This window comes from Zalophus californianus, chromosome 1, assembly GCF_009762305.2.
Source record: "Zalophus californianus isolate mZalCal1 chromosome 1, mZalCal1.pri.v2, whole genome shotgun sequence".
NCBI lineage: Eukaryota > Metazoa > Chordata > Mammalia > Carnivora > Otariidae > Zalophus > Zalophus californianus.
The window spans coordinates 30,058,591-30,079,575 of NC_045595.1; the positions used below are offsets into that span (position 1 = coordinate 30,058,591).

Genomic DNA, 20,985 nt, shown 5'->3' on the forward strand with positions numbered 1-20,985 from the left:
GTGAGAAATTTCAAGGCTCTGCTGACTTCAAGCTCCGACCTAAATAAACGACCATGCTGGTTTGCTCTTCTATCAAAAGAGGATGATAGTCAATAGCCAAACTATGGAAAGAGCCAAGATGTCCATCGACAGATGAATGGATAAAGAAGATGTGGTATATATACACAATGGATTATTATGCAGCCATCAAAAGGAATGAGATCTTGCCATTTGCAACGACATGGATGGAACTGGAGGGTATTATGCTAAGCTAAATAAGTCAATCAGAGAAAGACATGTATCATACAATCTCAATGATATGAGGAATTCTTAATCTCACGAAACAAACAGGGTTGCTGGAGTGGTGGGGGGTGGGAGGGATGGGGTGGCTGGGTGATAAACATTGGGGGGGTATGTGCTATAGTGAGTGCTGCACAGACCTGTACCTCTGAAACAAATAATACAATATATGTTAAAAAAAAAAAAAAAAAGCAGGAGAGGAAAAATGAAGGGGGGAAAATCAGAGGGGGAGACGAACCATGAGAGAGGATGGACTCTGAAAAACAAACTGAGGGTTCTAGAGGGGAGGGGCGTGGGGGGATGGGTTAGCCTGGTGATGGGTATTAAAGAGGGCACGTTCTGCGTGGAGCACTGGGTGTTATGCACAAACAATGAATCATGGAACACTACATCCAAAACTAATGATGTAATGTATGGTGATTAACATAATAAAAAATTTAAAGGAAAAAACTAATGTAATGTAGGATGATTAACACAATAAAAAAAATAATAAAATATAAAAGGATCTTTAAAAAAAAAAAAAAGAGGATGATAGCACCTACGTCACCAGGTGTTGTAGGGGAAGGGCTGAGGTAATTCACCGACGCACGCAAACCCCTCAAAACGTCCACGATCGATATCACTGTCCCTATGGGGGTGCGGGCAGGGGCTCTGCTCTGCACCTGACAAACGGGGTGAAGCTCTCTGAAGCAAGGAGCTTTTACTGACTGTGCAGACCATTCAAACACTCTGGAGTACTTTGAAGGATTTTTCCCTATTTCCATATTCTGTGACATTCTAGCTTCCCTCTCTAAAGCATATTCCGGTCTCAGTTTAAAAGGCCTCGAAACTGAGCTACCACCAGGCACTTTCGTAGGGCTCGGAACGACCGCTTGGGGAATTTCTCCGCTGAGCGCAGCACCGTCACCTTTCGCGCCAGAGGCCCGCCTTTTATAGCGACGTGATTGCGTCACCTCGTCCCGCGTGCGCAAAGATGGTGGCGTGACCACGCCCAGGCCTGTGTTGGGACCCGGCGTAGCAGGCGCCTTTACGGATAAGGTCCGAGTGCGACTGGGTGAGTGAAGTCCCACCGCGTTACGGCCGGCCGGTGGGCGCCCTGACCGTCCGAGAGCAGCGCAGGTGCTCGCAGGGCCGCTGAGGAGAATGTTGTTAGAGGGGGAAGAGCTGGGGTGATGAGGAAAGGTCGTGAGTCCTCTGGATATAAGCAGGGAGTTGGAGTGGTTGCAGGGTTGAGGACTCTGAAACCGTGCGATCTTTGGTTCGAAAGGCAGAATTTATCTTGGGGTTTGTCTGGAGTGCTGATGGGGGGCGTGACGGAAAAAGAAGTTACCGTGGACTAACTTTCCGAGATTTCCTTGACGCTGCATTCGAAAGGGGGAGGAAGGCGGTGACGATTGGTCCGTAGTGATCTTAGAGGATAAGTATCTGTAACTAGATCCTTGCGGGCAAGCTGGCGAGCGATTGCTGTCCTCGGTGCTGAACGCAAGACATTGCTTCCTTTAGAAGGAAACCCCTTGAGGGCAGGACAGTGTTTCCTTGCCCTTGGCTGGGCTCAGTGCCCTACACCTCCATGTATGTGCAATGAAGGAAGAGCTCAGTCTCTCAGCGCTGGACGCTCAGAGATTAGCGACAGTGTTTAAATCATAAAATTTAGGAAAGCCAGTGCTTCGCTTCAGGAAAAGAATTTCATTCCTGTTTTTTCTCCCTTAGGACAGTCACCTTCAGCTTTTGCAGGCAACCAGATGATTTGCCTTCAGGCTCTGAGCCTTCAAAGCACGTCACTTGATCTTTATCTGTATTGGCCCAAGCTCTTCAGTCAAGGTGAGCTTGCTCATGTGCCGTTAAAATGGGCTTCCCTAAACTCCCCAAATGGAAGTCCTGAACACCCAGGGTAAGGTGAAGAGACCAGCTGGGCTTTTCCCCGCCAGTTATACATGAAAAATACTTTCTTATTTGGAAAAGAGATGGTAGAACTGGGCAGTCTTCCAATAAAGGAAAGACCATGAGTTTCCAGTTGGTTCTTATACTTGTTTGCCTTTCTATGTGTGTGTGCACATGCATAAGGGATGGTATTCCTGTGTTGAATTTTACAGAGTGGATTTTTTTCTTTCTGTTGATTCAATAAAATGTTTACTAGTCTTAGTACCAGCTGCTTGTTTGTTTTCAATGCAAATTAAGGTTAAAGTGTGAGGAAGTTAAGAGGAGGAAATGTGAAATATGTTGAGTTTACCTGATTCATGGTGTTTTTGGCTGCGTCTGGCATATGGAAAACTGCATCATAAATAAAAATGGTTTTAAATGCATTCTTTCATTTTATACATCATTATATCTCAATTTTTATTTTTCTCTTCTGAGAGAACCAGTGGGTTGAGGTAATAAAACAATCAACTGCTGTAAAGCTGAGAACATTAAAGTAACTTTAAATGTTTTTATTATTTAGCAGAAAGCTTATAAGGCAGCTTTGACTAAAGATGACGTCCTTGTTTGCTCAAGAAATTCGCCTGTCTAAAAGACATGAAGAAATGTAAGTTTTTTTTTTTTTTTTAAGGCTTATCTAAATGAATAAATTGTACCGGCTTTGTTAGTGAAATATTGTGTGCACAGAAGACTTAAGTCTGGAAGTGCGTCATTTGAATTTTCTGACACTTGAGAGATTTTGGTGTTAGGGAATGTCACTGTCTCTTAATAACAAAGATTAAAAGGTATAGTCATGTTCTCTTACAATTCTTACTATTATCTAGATAAATTCACCCTTCTCACCTTTCTAGGTTTCTCACTGATATTTAATGGACTTCTGTATACCTCTTACCCAGGGCAGGCTCCATGAGTATGAGGCCTATGTACTCACAGTCCCTGTACTTGGTTTAATGCTCTAATGTTGCTGTCCTGAAATTTCTAATAGTTTTTTTTTTAAAGGAGCCCCACATTTTCACTTTGCATTAGGCCTTGCAAATTACATAACAAATCCTGCACTTATACTTGATATTAACCTTCTCTACCTCTTTCTGTGGGCTCTCATGTTTTCCTTTAATTAATTACCAGGCCCTCTTCCTTGGCTTTCTAAGATCTTGCCCTTATAAAAATGTTGAAATTACTCAATTTTAATGCTACCCTCAAGAACAGCCCTCTGAAACATAGCATTTCTTAAGAATCTCCACAACTATCTGGAAAGTGGTTAGACTGTTATATATACCACATGTGTTTTTTTATCGTCTGACATTTTTTTAATCCATCATTTAAGGGGACCAAAAAAACTTGTAAAATGAGCATTTGACCAATGAGAAATTTTTAAAGTATATTATATATAACAAAGTAGTTTGATAATTTAATTACAACTTTTTACATCTTTCTTCAATTACTGTTTCACCTTGTTGTGAGTATGCATACATACACACAGCCTCTCACTCATATATGGAACCATCATCTTTCTCTTGGAAAAAGAGGAAAAAAATATTTTTATTGCTTCTTCAAACATATGGAAGTTTAGCGCAATTCTAAATGTGTAACATGAGATTCAGGGGTATTGAAGTGTTAAGCAGAAGGTTTCGTATAGCAAGTTATATCAATGTATGTGTGTGGGGAGGTATATATAAGTATGTGTACAAAGGGATATGTATTACAGTTTGCATTTTCACCAAAAATTAAAACATGTTTTTAACACTCTAAAATAATTGCAAAGACCATAGAGGCTAAAAAAACAGAAGCATGTACTTACGATAGATATGTTAATGAAAATAAGAATAATTTTACCCAGATTTAAGACTTATTGAACTATCTAAGTTTTCCACTGTATTATTAATGGACATAATAATTGGTTTTCAATATAGGTTGAACTTGAAGTGAGGTACAATTAAGAAACAAATTTTTTTGTTAGTGAAGCAAAAAATGAACCCTTTTAAGAAAAACTTTATATAATCTTCATTTTTTTCTAGAGTATCACAAAGAGTAATGTTACTTCAACAAATGGAGAATAAATTTATAGACAAAAACAAGGAAAAGGCATCTCAGATGCAAGCAGCTGAGACTGCTTTTAAAAGGAACCTTGGTCTTTTAATGGTAAGTTTCCATGACTTAAGTATAAAGATTTTCTTCCCACCTTTGCAAAAAAAGGTTTTAAGTGAATTTCATAATTTTGATATATATACTTTGTTTTGAGTAATAAATACAATTAATGAAGTACCATCTAGTTTTCAAACCCATGTTAGTTGGATACATTGCATATGGATTCTTTTTTAAATGAAAAATAAAAGGAAGTTTGTTTAACTTAAGTGTTTTTAATCAACCAGAAGAACCCATGACCATAGAAGAAATTTAAAGGTCACCTTTGTGCAAGAAGTAATAAATACAAGATGTAACTTTCCATCTTCCATCATCTTTTATTTATAGGGAGATCCTAAAACCCTATGAAGTACCTATAATGTTTTTAGATCCAACTCAAAACTATTTAACATCATAAAAACAAGAACAATTTGATTTTGCCCTACTGGGGCCACAGTCAGCACGCAGAATTCATATCTAAGATAACAGATTTCCCAGATCTCTCTTGATAGTGATGGAGGAGGTGGTCAAAGTATGTGATTGCGCAGGGCCCCACCATTTGGCCAATGTGCCCATTTGGAGTAAAATCATATGTGTAACATTTTTGGCTGCTTGCTATACTTTGCTTCCAGAATTGTATGGCTTCATCCATAATTAAAACCCTAAAGTTTGCTTCCATTCAAGCTTCCAAGAGATCCTATGACTAAAACATTTGGGAGGAAGGCTATATTATTTAAGTTATAAAGCAGTGTTTTCAGTTTTTTATTGTTAAATATTTTCATCGATAGGCATGATATAGTTATCTTATGTAGTCACTAAAGGATAAAGGAAGAGGAAAATTCAGTTATCTTCTCAGCTTCTGGCAGTTTGATCCACAGTAATTTAAGTCACAGCCATAGTGCTACCAAAGCATTCTATGTTGCCATATGTCTTACTTGCCCAATGGTGTTTGCAATATTTATTTTTAAATGGAAATATATAGGATAATCTGGAATTTGCTGTGACAAGTCAGAAAAACTAAATTAGAAGCCTTGAAGGCTTGATCGCTACTTACCTGCAACAAGTACAGGTACTATTTGGATTTTTCAATTATCTTCCTTTTAGTGAGCAAGTATTTGGTGAAAGCCCAGAGGGGCCTTACTACCGAGCTAGTTCTGAGCAGAGAGTGGAGTTAACAAAATAATTCAGAGTTCTTTACATCAAATAGCTAACAGGCTTAACTGATGACATAAGGTTGTCACACACAACATGAGACCTTAGTTGATCAAACATTAAGTTATGTGGAATCCTTAGCACTTTAGAAGTACGTATAAAAAAAAAAAAAATCACCGAAAGCTAGAATATCCTAACAAGTCTGAGAAGGGAAACTAAGCTGGAGCTGTATTTGAATAGGCAGAATGCAAAATATTCCACTGCATTCTTACAGAAGAATCAAGACCAGAAGAATGAGTAGCCCTGTTAGTGTCCATGGGACCCTGAGCTAACTAGCTTGTAAAGTTATGGGAAACAAGGTTGGATATGTTTTGTGAGACCAACTGAAGAAGTTGAGACCTGGTATATAGGGATAATACAGTACTAAAAGTGTTAGAGCAAAAGAAAAATAGAGACTTATATAAGAAGCATATGGGTATTTAAGAAAGATTCACTTCCTATTTAGATGCAATGTGATTTGCAGAATGGAGAGATTAGATTTAAGGAGAATAGCTAAGAAATCATTGCCATATCTGGAAGGAAGATAATGAACCTAGTTTCATAGTCATTAGAAACAAGTTTGGATGGTGTTTTTTCCCCAGATTATAAAAGTAATATAGTCTCACTGTAAAAAGGTGGAAAGAGCCAAAAAGATGAAATAGCATACTTTCCATATCATCCCACCCAGCTTGAAATTAATGTTTTTGTATATTTCCCTTTAGTCTTTTAGTAAGCATTTACTGAGCTCTTATATCCCAGATACAGTGCTTGCTTATAAGACATGCAGTCTCTTCCCTTTTTTTAAACATACTTTGAATATTTGTATATGCAATTTTTTTAATCCTGCTTTTTTCCTCTTATTATTTTGTTTTAAACTTTGGAACTAATTTTAAGGGCTCTACCATAGAGGTTATAATGAAAGTGACCTAAATAGGACTTGATCACAGAATTTTCAGGTGGGAGAAACTTTAAAAAGCACATAGATTAGATTTTCACTTAAGGCTTTAATTTTTTTTTTTAAGCATAAAAAGTTTTTTTCAAAGATTTAAAATAGGTCAAAGTGGACCTGCTTTGGCCAAAGGCCCATCCATTCAGCCCCTCCTTGCCTGTTCTGTTGTGATCTAAGGGATGGTGAAAACCGCTGACTGCGCTGATCTCCTAATTTAGAGAAGAGGAAACCATAAAGTGACTACTCTTAATACCCCCTCCCTGTCGAGAACAGGTTCAGTCACATCAAGATATGTACTTAGGTACAGAATACACTTTAAAAATGGTTCCACTGCAACTTGGAAACATTCCTATAAAGATACTAACAAAATAAGTATAAGTTCTATTACCATCCATTATTTGACCTTATTTAGATGCTCTAATATAAGAAACACTAACATGGAGTGAGCTTTAATTTTTGGAAAGATATAACCCTAGTATTTTTAACTGATGAGGCCATATACTTAGCAAAGCCAAAGTTGTTTAAAACTGGTATATCATGAGTTGAGTAAAATTAACAGATAAAATGTAACCATTCAAAAATCTATAACAATCCTGTATATACAAATGGAAAATATGAAATCACATTCACATTAGCAATGAAATTATAAAATACTTGGGAATGCTCTAAACAAGGAATATGCATGATTGGTATAGAGATAATTCTTAACTTCAATGGGAGATTTAAAATTTAAATGGAGACACATGCCTTAATCCTGATGGGGAAACTATTATTTTTCTAAAATCAGTAGTCACAGTGTTATTTTTAGATTTAAAAATAGCCCCACCAAAATCTGCATCTAACACAACAAAATTTCTCTAAATATATTTGGAAAAATAAAAGAATGTTTTAAAGATGGAAACAATAACAAAAAGACTAATCCCAAAGGTTCAAGCATAATAGTAAAAGAATGGACATGAATTTAAGTAGTGAGGAAAACTCAAATTGAGGGTTTAGTCAGTAAATATCACAGATGATAATGGATTGTTAGTTTCTGCTAGTTTCCCTATTACATTAATAAAATAAAATGTGTCTGCCTTTTAAAAACAAACATGATTGGTACAGATTTGGAAGAGAAAGAATTTTGTTTCTATAAATACTTCCATGAGGTAAACTATCATCTATTCGACCTCTTTCCCCATCCCACCCACCCCCAACCAGTAAAATTTAGTTTAACCCAAAAAGGCAATCTTGTGGTAGTGAGCATCACCTCATGAGGAAGCTGGACAAACGTTCCAGGGTGAGAACGAATGGTAGTGTGCCACAGCAGATTAGACCTAACGGCGTGTCCTGGAGGCCTTCTTGGGGAAGCTGACAGTTACAGCCTTCAACAAACTGCACCCCCCCACCCCACCCCCAGGGCCAGTGATTTACAGGACCCAGTCTCTCCTCTTTCCTCCTCACACTCCTTTCTCCAGTTCAGTGAAGAGCGAGTTTAATGAATGCATAAGGGTTCCTTGAAGCAAGGACCCTGTATCTCATGCTTTAGGATCTTCTTTTTTCAATCCCAGAAATTGTCCCTTCAGCAGATTAAAAGATTAAACCCAGTCCAGCTATGGCTGGCTTCACTGTATATATTTATAGGAAAATATATATTGCTGGGTTAGGAGGAAGGGACATGTCTAGGGAGGGGGAAAGAAAGAAATCTCAGTACATGACTTTTTGTGCTCATAGTTTACCTTTCCTAATCACGAGTCAACTCATTTACAGAGGCTGCTGCATCCTGCCATAGAGTAACATTTGTATCACCATTCATCCCGGAAACTTGTTTTTTAATTGTTACGAAATATTTCAAACCTATGTGGAAGGAGGAATAGAAGAATGTACTTCCATGTGCTTATCACCCAGATTCAATAATTTTCAAAACACAGCCCATCTTGTTTCATCTACACTCATCACCTTCACCTGCAGCCCGTCAAATGATGTTGAAGCTAATCTTCAGACATCACATTGTTTACTCTGTAAATATCACGTCTTTTTCATCAGTGTTTTTCACCCAAAGATAAGGGCTATTTTGAGTACAATCGCAATACCATGATCTGTCTAAGAAATTAACAATAATTCCTCAAAGTTTCAGTCAGGATTCAGATCTCCCTGATTAACCTGTTTTTACATTTGTTTGAATCCAGATCCAAATAAAGTCTAGTACGTAATTGACTGATAGGTCTCTCAAATCTCTAAAGTTCCCTCTGCTTTTTTTAACCCCCTTTTAATTTGTTGAAGGAATTGGCTCATTTCTCCTAGTTTCCCACACTCTGAATATTACTAATTACATTGCTGAGGTATCACTTAGTAGGTTCCTTTGTTCCCTGTAATTCCCATAAATTGATAGAAGTTGTGTTAGGCAACAGAAACATAATACAAGTAATTTTAAGTTTCTAGTAACAACTTTTTAAGTTTTTATTTAAGTAACCTCTACACCCAGCGTGGGGCTCGAACTCATGACCCCAAGATCAAGCATCCCATGCTCCTCCCAACTGAGCCAGCCAGGCACCCCCCTAGTAGCCACTTTTAATAAAGTTAAAAGACACAGATTAAATGAAATGTATTAAAATTAATTTCATATTTCAAATGTAACTATTAAAAGTTAGTAAATATTTTATGTTTTTTTCCTCACTGAGCCTTCAAAATTCAGTGTGTATTTTACATTTACAGGGCTCCTCAATTCGGACTTACCACGTTTCAAGTGCTCAGCAGCCACTGAGCCTAATGGATATTACATTAACAGTGCAGATCTAGAGGCCTGATCAGATTCAGGTTCAATGTTTTGGGAAAGAACACTTTGTAATGCCTGGTTGTCTCTCTTTCTGGAATGTTAGCAGTCACTGATGATCATGGCCTAGATATGTTCATTAGGGGTCGCAAAAAGTGATATTCACATTCCTCTGTTCCTTCTCATTCAATTGCTGATAATTTATAAGAAGATAAACGTCCCCTCATCAATTATTCGGTTACACTTCATATAGGAAAAAGCATGATCAGTGCTTGATTCTTTCTCTGTACTTAATTTTCCAAAAATAGGTTGGTTCTCTAGTATTCTCCAGAAGTGACCAATTAGATGTTGATGCTCTTAAATACGTCTGTGATTTGAAAGATCTCGACCCACTTCAATTTGTATTCCCAGTGATGCTCAAATTGTCCCATTTTTACCAAGTGGGAGCCCCCATGTTAGCTCCTGAATGCCTCTGACATGATCTTAGCATGCTTTGATTGTTTTCTTTCTTTCTGACTCTGTGATATCTTCCAGGCCATCATTTGCTGCTTAGACCTAGAATTGGCCATTGCTCCAAGAAGCCCTGGATCCTTTTGATGGGAATATATGTTTAGAGCCCTTAATGTGGGCTCTAGGGATGTTTATTACAACTTGTTTTTAAAGACAAAATTCATCAAGAGCTCCTATCAATAATTCCATTTGATTACATGACTGTAAGACTTTTAACTTAAAATCATCAATCTTTTACCTCTTTTTCCCCCCTCAAACCAAAAATCTCAGTTCCTAAATCATTTTCCAGTGCTAACATAACTACTCATTTACTTTATCCCACGATAGAGACAGCACTGCCAGCAACAATATGATTACTGAGTATGGCTTTCAGTCAGATACTTTCCATGACGCTTTTTGTCCTTGGGGTAGATCTCACTACAGATGCTCAGTCAAAATACTGTGTTCTAAGACCACCTGATGTACTTTTTCTTGATGTGGTTATGCCACCAACTAGATGGCAGTTAGATTTGTTTCCTTTTGTTTTTAATTTTTAGGGATTGCTTTTTTCATTTGTTCTGTAACAGTATAAATTTTTAAACGGCCTGGCGGCAGATCTAGAAGACAAGATAACAAGGTCCAGTCAGGTGAGCCTGGCCTCGCTTCATCTACTTTTCTTTTCTCCCCTCACCCCCTTGGGTAATTTTTTTTTTTTAAGTTTTTTCATTTATACTCCGGAAACTTTTGACACCTCAGTCATTTGTGTATATAATGACTATTTAAGTGTTTGGTACATACCCTGCACTTCGTTAGATTCTCGGATGCTTAAAGATTGTATGAGACAGTCCGTACCTTCTGGCAGCATATAGTCAAACAGAAGGTTCCTAATTGGAAGTAATGGGATATGACTCGCCACAGAAGGCAGAGATTTTTCAGTCAGGCTAAGGAATTCATACTTTATCCTCTGTGTAGTGGGTCTCTATTTTTTTTTTAATCTGTGTAAAGACATATTTAAAGTAGTAATTTTAGAAAAACTAATCAATTCCATATGTGGTGGAAGTAAAATGAGACGCAGTCCAAGTACATATCTGTTGAACCAGTGAGTGTGATAATAAGACCCCAGCACTGAGAATGGCATGGACAGGCTAGCGGGGACGTCCTGCGGGAATCGTCTGCGGACCTTTTGAAGTTTTAAGTGTTAGGGAGAAAGAACACCTGAAGGTAGAAGATACAAGCGTAGGTGTCTGGGGGAGTAGAACTCCGACTGCTGTACGTTCAGAACCCTCAGGAGGAATACGGGGAGTTTAGTTTTATTAGGTTGAGAAATAAGGGCCGGGAAGAAAAGTTACCCATCCCTCTACATGAATAGCTGAAGCTAGATAAGAGACAGTCTTGGAAAGAGAAAAAGTAAAAAGAGGAGGACAGATGTCACAAATCTTAGAAAGCCCACACTTAGGATTAAGAAGAGAAAAAGGAGCCAGCTAAGGAGAGAGAGAAGTAGGAGTCAGAGAGGTAAGCAAAACATCGAAGAAAGTAAAATCTCACTTACGAAAGAAGTTCCCTTGGAGGGGTGATAATCCCTTGCCGACAGGCTGTAGCGATGACTGTCAAGTTACTAACCACAGGCCTGTTTTACCAGGCCCCAGCTCCCTGCTCGTACCTACTCTTCCACTGCAAATCTGCTCTTCTGGGAGAGGGAGCCAATAGCCTTATTTTCTGGTCTTTAAGAGAAGTGTTTATCATCTCGTCTGCAGGTGCCAGTGGTACCTAGATCTACCACCAGCAATAAACGTACCACTGTTCTTATAATGATGTCAGTGGAGTCGTGAGTCTGTTGTTTGCTTGGTTTATGAGAGTAAAAAATAATCTTCCCAGGACCTTGTAAAATCTCAGTGCAATCACAGAAGAGTTAATCTTCGCTATCTGTTGTAGCATTGGCATCAAAAGCTCTTTAGCGTGCGTCTTGGCCGTAAACTTCTGGTAGGGAATAGACGTTGCTAATAGATGGGCTTTTTATCCCTAAATTGACGGTTTTCCCCTTCAAATCACCTTCAAGACAGCAGGTGCATTAATGGTTGTGCAACTTTGGGGAGTCCCTTTAGGGAATTTCCTGTTTTTCCCTTTTACATTTCACACCCATTCCTTGCTCCCGCCACTGCCATCTGCTCGCTCTTTTCTCCTGTTCAGCATTGGATTCTTCACACCCCACTCCCACGTCCTTTTCCATCTCTCTCCGTCTGTCCAACAGCCCTGTACTTAGATTGCTCCAATGCTTGTACATGGATCAGAGAACTTTCTCTTTTTGATCAACTCACTGAGCTCAAAGGAGAGACAAAATTTACACGGCCTCCAGCCAAGGCCTCTGTGAACTTGACAAACATAAGCAAGCACTAGACAACATAGGTGCCAATTTGGGGAGCATGAAACAGAGCTCCAGTGTTTCACTAACAACTTAGAGAGTCCTACATTTCTGGGCCTGTACTTCATCCACATATCGAGGTTACATTTTTACCCGGGTAAGCATTAAGTGTAATTACCCCTGCATTTCTACAACCGTAAGAGAAAATGCACACACCCACAAGTCACACTACAGATTAAAGCACAGGCCTTAAATGTCATCAGCTGAATGAGGTACGACCCAGCCATAAAGCTGGCCATCGAGAATGCCCCAGAAATTGAGTCCCAAAAATCTAGAGTCCAGTGAAAAGGTTCTTGTCCCAAAGTACTGAGGTACCTCACTGACTTTCTTTTGAGTATGTGGAGGATTTGCATAAGCATAAAATTAAAAAATAGAATACTGAACAGATGAAATGTGTGACACTAATACACCATTTGCATGATCTGGACTAGAACTCTTCACTTGTAAGGTTAGCTCAGTGTGGGGCTGACTATCTGACTGTTTTTAGTATCTGAATATTTGACCATTTTATCCATCTGGCTATTTTTAATGGTCTTAGAGCTAAGTTAGTGTCCTGAGCAGTTTTGGAAGAAAGTCCTTTTTGCCAGAATTATTAGCATTTACTATTTTAAATGAAAAGGAAGATCTTGAAAGTCCTACACACCCCACCCCCACTTTTTATTTTAAAACAAGAAACGCTGCTTTCTCTATTGAAACTGATTAAGTAATGATCAGTCCTCCTATTTCAATGACCTTCCTTCAGTTCAGACTGTATATCCAGAGAAGAGTTGAGATTTGGGATATAGACATTGCTATTACAGGTGCCATTTGTATGTGTTACGTAAATACATTTTGTTTCTAAAACACTGATACCTATTATAGGATATAGAAGCAGCAGAAAAGTCTCTACAGACCCGGATTCACCCAATTCCATCACCAGAGGTGGTTTCTCTTGAGGTGAGAATCTTAAAGAACAAATGTATAGGAGAGACCCCATTCTGTTAGTAGTACGTTATAAATTAATTGTGGTTATGTGTATTTCCCAGACTTATTTATTAAATATAAAATATATATAATATATATTATATAATATATAATATAAATATAAGATGCATCTGATTGATCCTTCCATGTCCACAGTGCTGTGCTTTTTACACAGTAGGTAATTGAGAAGCATCTTGATTTTTAAAAATTTATCAAGTGAAAATTTTATAAAATCCTCTATCTTTTCATCTAGAAACACCTATCTTGTTAAACCCTAACGGACAGTAGACAGTATGCACTAAATCTTAAGATGACAGCATGCCTAACCAAAGTGCTTTTCCTGTTGGCTAATGTTAGCAGTTCGGTCCCTTCACCAAATTTCAACCAAAGCTATTTAAATGCATATTATCATGCAGCATAGTGTGGCTTTTGTCTGTTTTATTTTGCTCAGTTCAAGAACAGATTGGGAAGACTGTTGGCAAAAATAAACCCTATTTGGTATATGAATATATCTGTGATGAAAGAAAATTTACTACATATAGAACAGTTTAATTTTATATTCTTAATGACCTTTTTCAAATACAGTTTTGCTTGCTGCCTAAGCAGGGATGTTGAATAGACTCAAAATTAAAGGCTGAGAATTTGCCCTTCAATTTTCTGTGTCATCTAGAGTAATAAGGAAAGCCAGTGATCAAGGATAGAAAGAACAGTGGTACAAAGTTGTGCCCTGGGCATGTCTTTTTCTTTGTTGAATTCTCCAATACCTTACTCTGGCCTATACGGGGCCCACACAATAGGGGTTAATCCAGCCGTGAATGGTGGAGAAACTCCCAACCACAGGCCTTGGTTGGTATTTTTCTCAGCTAGTCTTGCACAGCAGGATGACCTCTGTTTTAAGTGTGTCAGGCTATTTCTCAGACCACATGCACAGATGGGCAGATATGTAGAACTCACAATTTCAACTTTCAGAACTCCTGTGCCTTGTTAATGTGCAAAGTGAATCCTTACATGCTCTTAATGCCATGTAATTCTTTGGCTGAATTCCCCAAAATGAGATTGATAGTGATGATACAATCTAAAATGCCCTCCTAGGATACAGAGCTTTTGGCAGTTTACTTTTCTTTGGCCTCCTTAGGGCAGTCACCCAAAAAAACATCAAAGCTTGTAGATATTATATGGTGATCTTGCCTGAGCTTTTATAGCTTATAGACTTGCTCGTGTCGGGCCAATAATACAGTGTCTCCACTTCCGAGTTACCGGAATTAAAAATGGTTACATGATATTAGTATTATTTTCTCCGTATACCAAAAAGAGAAAAAAAAATTGGGAAGAAATGACATTTTACCATATCGAGTGCTCTTCTAATAGATATAGTGGATGCATATTTTAAGTGTTTTTCCCCATATAATTAAGGAGTCAATTTACCTAAATCCTGTACTATAACATACTGGTTATGTTTCATTTCCTCATCTTATCCCAGGTGAAATCTTTTTATGTCAGCTAAAAAGCAGTCGTTCATGTCTAATCATTTCATTATAATAATTTTAGTATGGGTAATCACTTGGTATGGAATTTGGAAGAGTAAAAACAAAAACATTTAATGATTGTAGCCATAAATGATACCACCGGTAATAATCACACGGTTGGCCACAAGAGGGCGTGTAAAATCACAATAAAATCCCATAACCTGTAATTCTGCCAGGCTCTGGTTTTACTGAGAAATTTGAAAATTAACACTAGTAAGTAGCCAGATTTCTTTCTAAAATTAACATAAAATATTCTGTAGAGGAAGTGCATTCTACGTATATGTGTGTATGTACACGCACACACACACTTCAGTGAATAAACATTTAGACTATTATGAAGAGCCAAGTTCAATTGCTTGATATGCTTTTTTACTTTTGGATGTTGTTTTTTTTCCAGACTCTTTACTGGGCATCAGTAGAAGAATATATTCCCAAATGGGAACAGTTTCTTTTAGGAAGAGCACCATATCCTATCGGTGTTGAAAATGAAAATGAAGCAGAAAATACCGTTCAGAATGAGGCGCAGTGATAACATCTTCACATACTCTTTTCAAAAAAACCTGTTTAGTACAGCTGAATATTAAAGAATATGTGGGTCATTTTGGGTACCTTAGGAATCGAATATGTTCATATTGTCCCAATACCTCCTCAATGACATGAAGATAGGAGAATCGGCTGACAAGTCTCAGGTTCTATCACTTTGAGACCTACTATTACTTCAGGGTCACAAATTTGCTTTCTGCCAATCCCATGGAAGTGTTAAGAGCTAATATTGAAAAGTGGACTGTTTATTAAGTAAGTCGCTAAATAAGTGTTGTGTGTGTCATTTTTTTTAAAAAATCATTTATTGTCATTCTCATCTAAACAGTGAATACTGGTTGTTCTGATTTTACATTTTCTAGAATCGTTTTGGTTATTTTTTTATGGGGATTGGGTTCAGCACAGGATCCAAGTGGCTGTTGGCCCTTTTAACAAATGGAAAAAATAGAGGTCTTTAACTGCTTCAGTATAGTATTTATTAGACAATGGATTCATGGGATTTTGTCCCACATAGAAAATCAAACCTCTGAAGGTTCTGGAGGAAAGAACTAAACTACAAAGCATTCAAGAAGTAGCCAGTTTCAGGGGGGCTCAGACTAGTCCTGAAAAGGTCACCTATTAGAGCTGGGAATGGTTATTGGATTTTGACTTGGTTATTTAAGGACTACCAACCCTGTGAATGCAAGTAACTCCTCTCATCTTTTCATCTTGAAACTTGCCCTTCCCTCTCCTGTTTTCATTATTTCTGAAACAACTATCAGAAAGCTTTGCGGTTCCTTGGTCCTCCACTGCTGGAGCACTCAAAAAGATTTTTTTTTTTTTTCAATTTTTCTGATTATAGAGGCAGCTCCTGCTAGTAAGGGGAGTCTATGTTCATTACAATTCAAGAGTTTAAAAATTTCAAACTGGTGTGTATTTTTACATGAAGACAGTAGGACAAGCTTTAAAAAAAAACAACAACAACAACAGGGCGCCTGGGTGGCTCAGTTGGTTAAGCGACTGCCTTCGGCTCAGGTCATGATCCCGGAGTCCCGGGATCGAGTCCTGCATCGGGCTCCCTGCTCGGCAAGGAGCCTGTTTCTCCCTCTGACCCTCCCCCCTCTCATGTACTGTCTCTCTCTCATTCTCACTCTCTCAAATAAATAAATCTTTTTTAAAAATTTAAAAATAAATTTTAAAAAACTATATTGAAACGTCCATTGTGCTGATAAGTTCCTTTAAACTACCATCTTGGAAATACCCTGTTGAGTGGGTGTTGGTGTGGGTAACAATAACGTTGTTTTCATAATATGCGCTGGCAGATTAGCGCACTTCTCTACAGTGTTAACAGTTGTAATTAAAGAATAAACCGCAAAGAGTGTCAGTCCGATGACAATTTCATCTATAGTGTCACAATACAAAATGTCACAAAATATTAGAACTGTTATGGAACTATAAAAAGTATCGGCTTAAAAGCTGAAAGCCTTAAAAAAAAAAAAAGGAAGACAGAAAGGAAGAAAAAAGAAAACTGGCATAGAGACCAGAACAATTTATACCTTCTCAAGAATGTTCTGACATGAAAATAAATTGATAATTTTTTTTTTCCTGTTACATCACAGTTTGGTTTCTAGCCATCCAGTTGATTTAGCAGGAGAATACAGGGCTTTTTAGCAGCTTTGAATTGGTAAACAGATTTAGATGTAGTAGAAAGGAACATGAGGAAGTTTTTTTTTTTTTAACATCCAATCTTTCCCAGCATATGCACATAAGAAGGTGAATGAAGCGATGTGAAACTTATTTCTCTTTAGTCAAGTGAAAAAAAGGCTAAACATTTGTTGAGATGGTAAAATATTGTGTCAAGCAAGTAGGCACATTCCAAAATTAAACAGTGGTTGATACGTTAACATCCTCAAATATTTGAGTGCACACTTCCTTTGAGTTCTGTAAATTAAATCACCAGTAGATTAGATTAAAATACAAAATGAATAGCAGTTTAACCATCTCAGAAAAGGTTGTTTTTTTCTCCCCTAATTTGTCTAACTTGCTAAATAGTTTCTAAAAAGAACATACATTTACTATACTCTGGGTTACGACTTAGGGCAGAAGCGATGTCACTTCTAGGCTTTAGCTGTACCATTTCCCCCATTACTAGTGAATACCTCAAAAACTCCCACAGATGACTTTATTCCTGGCCCCCACGGAGCTCCCCCCCCTTCCCTCCTTGTAGACTGTAACAGATTGCACCACATGGTGTATGTTTAAAAAAAAAATTTCCATAGGGACCTAGATACCCCATTAAAGGGCTTTATATTCCTCATGGCAAATTAGCTTTACATAGAAATTTCCAACTATTGTTTTCTGTAAGGAGGAAAGAAATATCATATCTAATGTATATTTTGTATTGCTCTTAGTAGGAATCAACAAGGAAAAAGAAAGGTCATCTACTCATACTACCCGCCCGTCCCCCACCCCACTAATTCAGTGCCTTTACCATATGCTACATTGTACCTCTTACTCATGAAAACGATGAATTTATTTTTTGGGGTTTTTATAACAAGATTTTCAAAATAAAGGGGTCATTTCAAGATTTTCTTTGCACAGCCTTTCTTGGATTACTGCAAATGCATAAATACTCAAAGCTCATTTTATGCTGGAACACTTTTAGTATATGAAATTATTAAACTATAAAACACTAAGGTCAGAAGGAGCTGCAGTTTTTCTCCAAACTTCAAAAAATAAATTTTACTAGGGAAAAGCCCAATACTCTAGAAACCAGACATCTGGTCTTTCCCGGGCGTTAGGAACAGTGTGAATGAAAATGAGGTCAAATGGACAGTTTTTCCTCTGCATTACGTGCAAGGTGTTTTCACTTGTCAGCTGAAGACCTAGAGGGCTGTAATAATCTTTACCTTTCTTCACAATTTGGTCTTCTCTGCCTCATCCCCTTTTCCATCAAAAAAAAAAAAAAAAGATAGATATAATCAAAATTAAGCTTACTTGGAGATTATTTTGTCACTTCTAAGATAACTAGAGACAAGCCTGGGGGTGGGGGTGGGGCTGAAAAACCAGGGTTTGCAATCACAAGAGTAAGGCCCCGTCAGGTAGGTTTTAGAGTATAAAATTTAGCGCACAAGGCCATGAATTTGGCTTATCCACAAAATATATTCTTTTCTTTTCCTTCCTTATTCTGTTAGTCTTTATTATTCTAAACTAATTCACATTTTATTTTTTAAAAATACTTAAAAAGTTTTAAATCTTTCTGAAGAGTTTCCACCCTCCCTGTTTCAAGAATTGCCCAAACATAATAGCTACATGGCTTAAAAACACTCTTTATTTCAACAGTCTGGTTGACCTCTTCCACTTTAATTAGGATTCTAAGATATTTTTTTAAGAGTTTCTGACTAAAAATTTACTCTTCAGAAAAGGTACTAACTAGATAGTGAGTTCTAAAGTAAGAAAAAAAGAGAAGAAAGAAAGAAGAGAAAGGAAGGGAAGGAAAGCAAGAAAGCTGTGGAAAATATGGAGAAGGGAACGAGAAATTACTTGAAGAAAGCTTTAAGTGGAAGAAGTGACCCCCCCCCCACCTTCTCGTGTTTTTATTTGTTTCTCTTATAATTTAGAAGTTAATTTGTCTACATAGGAAATTTAAGTCCCCATTGCTAAGAAAAGAACGTTTTCAGTTTTCTGAGACAAACATAGGGACGTGTCAAACTTCAGCAATTAAGGAGAGGATTGATATGTGGATTTGACACCTGGCATTGTGATCTCCTTTTCTAACTGGAACTGAGATTATATCCTTACTAAAATCCATGACAAGGAAAATGACTCCAACAAAGACAGAGGCTAAAAAATACTTCCGGACATCATCCTACCTCTCAGAATCCAGTTTCCTTGCTTAACAAGAGAAAAAGGACCAGGTTCCCTACTTTACAGTAATGTTGCAAAGTTCCTGCTTTTTTTAAAAAACTCTAATTTGTATCTCAAAGACAGAGCCTGAGACTCTGCTAAGGCAGTACCTAGACTGACTAGTACAAAGCAATAAATAGTTGAATTGAGCAGAAAACAATGGAGTGTTCTCATTTAAGAAAGGGATGACTTACTTAGTTTGTTTCTGTGTTTTTGATGACAGTTGGATCATTTAACCTCCACTGTTAAGGTTAAATGACTTTGTATTATTTCTTCCGAAGTCTGGGTTATCAATGTTCAAGTGTCTCTGATGTTCTGCATGTTATCACTTTGAGGACACTACAGTCAAATTAGAGGGGGACAAAATTCCATGTATATAATTTGTCTAATCCATCTCTATCTTCTTTCCTTTCCCAATACAACATAATCATTTTTCGTACCTTGTTTCCAACCATTTATAAGGTCTATAACACAGACATTTTGCACTAGAATGCTCTACCCCAGGAAAACCAATAATACTGAGATGTTCAAAAGAAGCTAAATATAGAACCTTTTAAAATGCTATCTAGGAAAACATAAAGCTGGGTAACATTTAAGCACCATTCATTCATGCATTCAACAGATCTTACTGACTACCCACTGTGTAGTATGCACAGTTCTAAGCACCAGCGATACAGCAGGACAAAACTGTTCCTCAAATCCATGTCCTTCTGGAATTTACATTCTGGAGGGGGTGGGGGTGGAAAGGGTTGAAGGTAGATTAAAACAAACAAGCAATACATAACATATTAGATGGTGATAAGATCTAATATAGTATGAACAACTAAAATAACATCTCAATGCAAGAAAACAAAGCAGATTTTCAGTTTCTTAAAAAATATGACTAGAAGACTTTTCCCCCCATTCAAGATCCTGAGTTGGGGTTTTCCAATGAAGCAACTTTCTCACTGCTTAATGGACAGATTTGTAATAAAGAATGAAATCCTCACTACTTCAGCAGATAATTTGTTACATGAATGTTCGTGGCAGCATTATTCACAATAGACAAAAAAATGGAAAGAACCCAATGCTCACCACTGGTTTAAATGAAGAAACAAAATATGGTACACAAAAGAAAGTGGGGGTAGCTATACTTCCATTGGACAAAATGGACGACACCAAAAACAGTACCAAGAGACAAAAAGGTCATTATATAATAAAGGGGTCAATCCATCAAGAAAGTATATCATAAATATATATGCACCCAACATCAGCTACATATATTAAGCACATAATAACCGATCTGAAGAGAGAAACAGACAACAATACAATAATAAAGGAACTTCAACACTCCACTTTCACTAATGGACAGATCATCCAGGCAGAAAATTAGCAAGGAAACCTTGGACTTGAATCATACATTAGACCAAACAGACCTAACAGACCTAACAGACATTTACAGAACATTCTAGCCAACAGCAGCAGAATACACATTCTTCTCAAGTGCACAGTTAACATTCTCCAGGATAGATCATAGGACAGGCCACAAAAGAAGTCTTAACAAATTTAAGAAGACTGAAATCACTTCTTTCCTGACCACAATGGGATAAAACTAGAAATCAATAAGAAAAAGCTGGACAATTTACAGTCACATGGGAACTAAAGAACACACTCCTGGAGAGTCAGTGTGCCAAAGAAGAAATCAAAGGGGAAATTTAAAAAATCTCAAAAGAGTGAAAATAGAAATGCAACACAGCCAAACCTATGGGATACTGCAACAGCAGTTCTTAGGGAGACATTTAGAGTGATGAGTGCATATATTAATAGAAAGACATCAAGTAAACAATCTAACCTGAAGAACTAGAAAGAAAACAAACTAAGCCAGAACACCTGGGTGGCTCAGTTGGTTAAGCGACTGCCTTCAGCTCAGGTCATGATCCTGGAGTCCCGGGATGGAGTCCCGCATCGGGCTCCC

At 37.6% G+C, this 20,985-nt stretch overlaps 1 protein-coding gene across 5 annotated transcripts; it reads left to right on the top strand.

Annotated features, from left to right (window-relative positions):
• Window positions 1–1,206: 1,206 nt before the first annotated feature.
• On the top strand, window positions 1,207–16,196 carry C1H3orf14 (chromosome 1 C3orf14 homolog). 5 transcript variants are annotated; one of them, XM_027587468.2, is made up of 6 exons: window positions 1,207–1,333; window positions 1,990–2,100; window positions 2,720–2,803; window positions 4,212–4,335; window positions 12,979–13,053; window positions 15,004–16,196. In XM_027587468.2, the coding sequence occupies exons 3-6, from the start codon at window positions 2,751–2,753 to the stop codon at window positions 15,133–15,135; spliced, it is 384 nt and encodes a 127-aa protein (XP_027443269.1). In that variant the 5' UTR covers window positions 1,207–1,333; window positions 1,990–2,100; window positions 2,720–2,750; the 3' UTR covers window positions 15,136–16,196. The 5 variants fall into 5 exon arrangements, with proteins under 5 accessions (XP_027443269.1, XP_027443270.1, XP_027443273.1 ...); XM_027587469.2 differs by having other exon boundaries at window positions 2,723–2,803; XM_027587472.2 differs by having other exon boundaries at window positions 1,258–1,333; window positions 1,995–2,100.
• Window positions 16,197–20,985: the final 4,789 nt, after the last annotated feature.

Excerpts from the sequence above, each read along its gene's own strand:
- C1H3orf14 (XM_027587468.2), top strand. The coding sequence starts at position 2,751 with ATGACGTCCTTGTTTGCTCAAGAAATTCGCCTGTCTAAAAGACATGAA. Across the intron at positions 2,804-4,211 it reads TCTAAAAGACATGAAGAAAT|AGTATCACAAAGAGTAATGT; the intron begins GTAAGTTTTTTT and ends ATTTTTTTCTAG. Across the intron at positions 13,054-15,003 it reads CAGAGGTGGTTTCTCTTGAG|ACTCTTTACTGGGCATCAGT; the intron begins GTGAGAATCTTA and ends TTTTTTTTCCAG.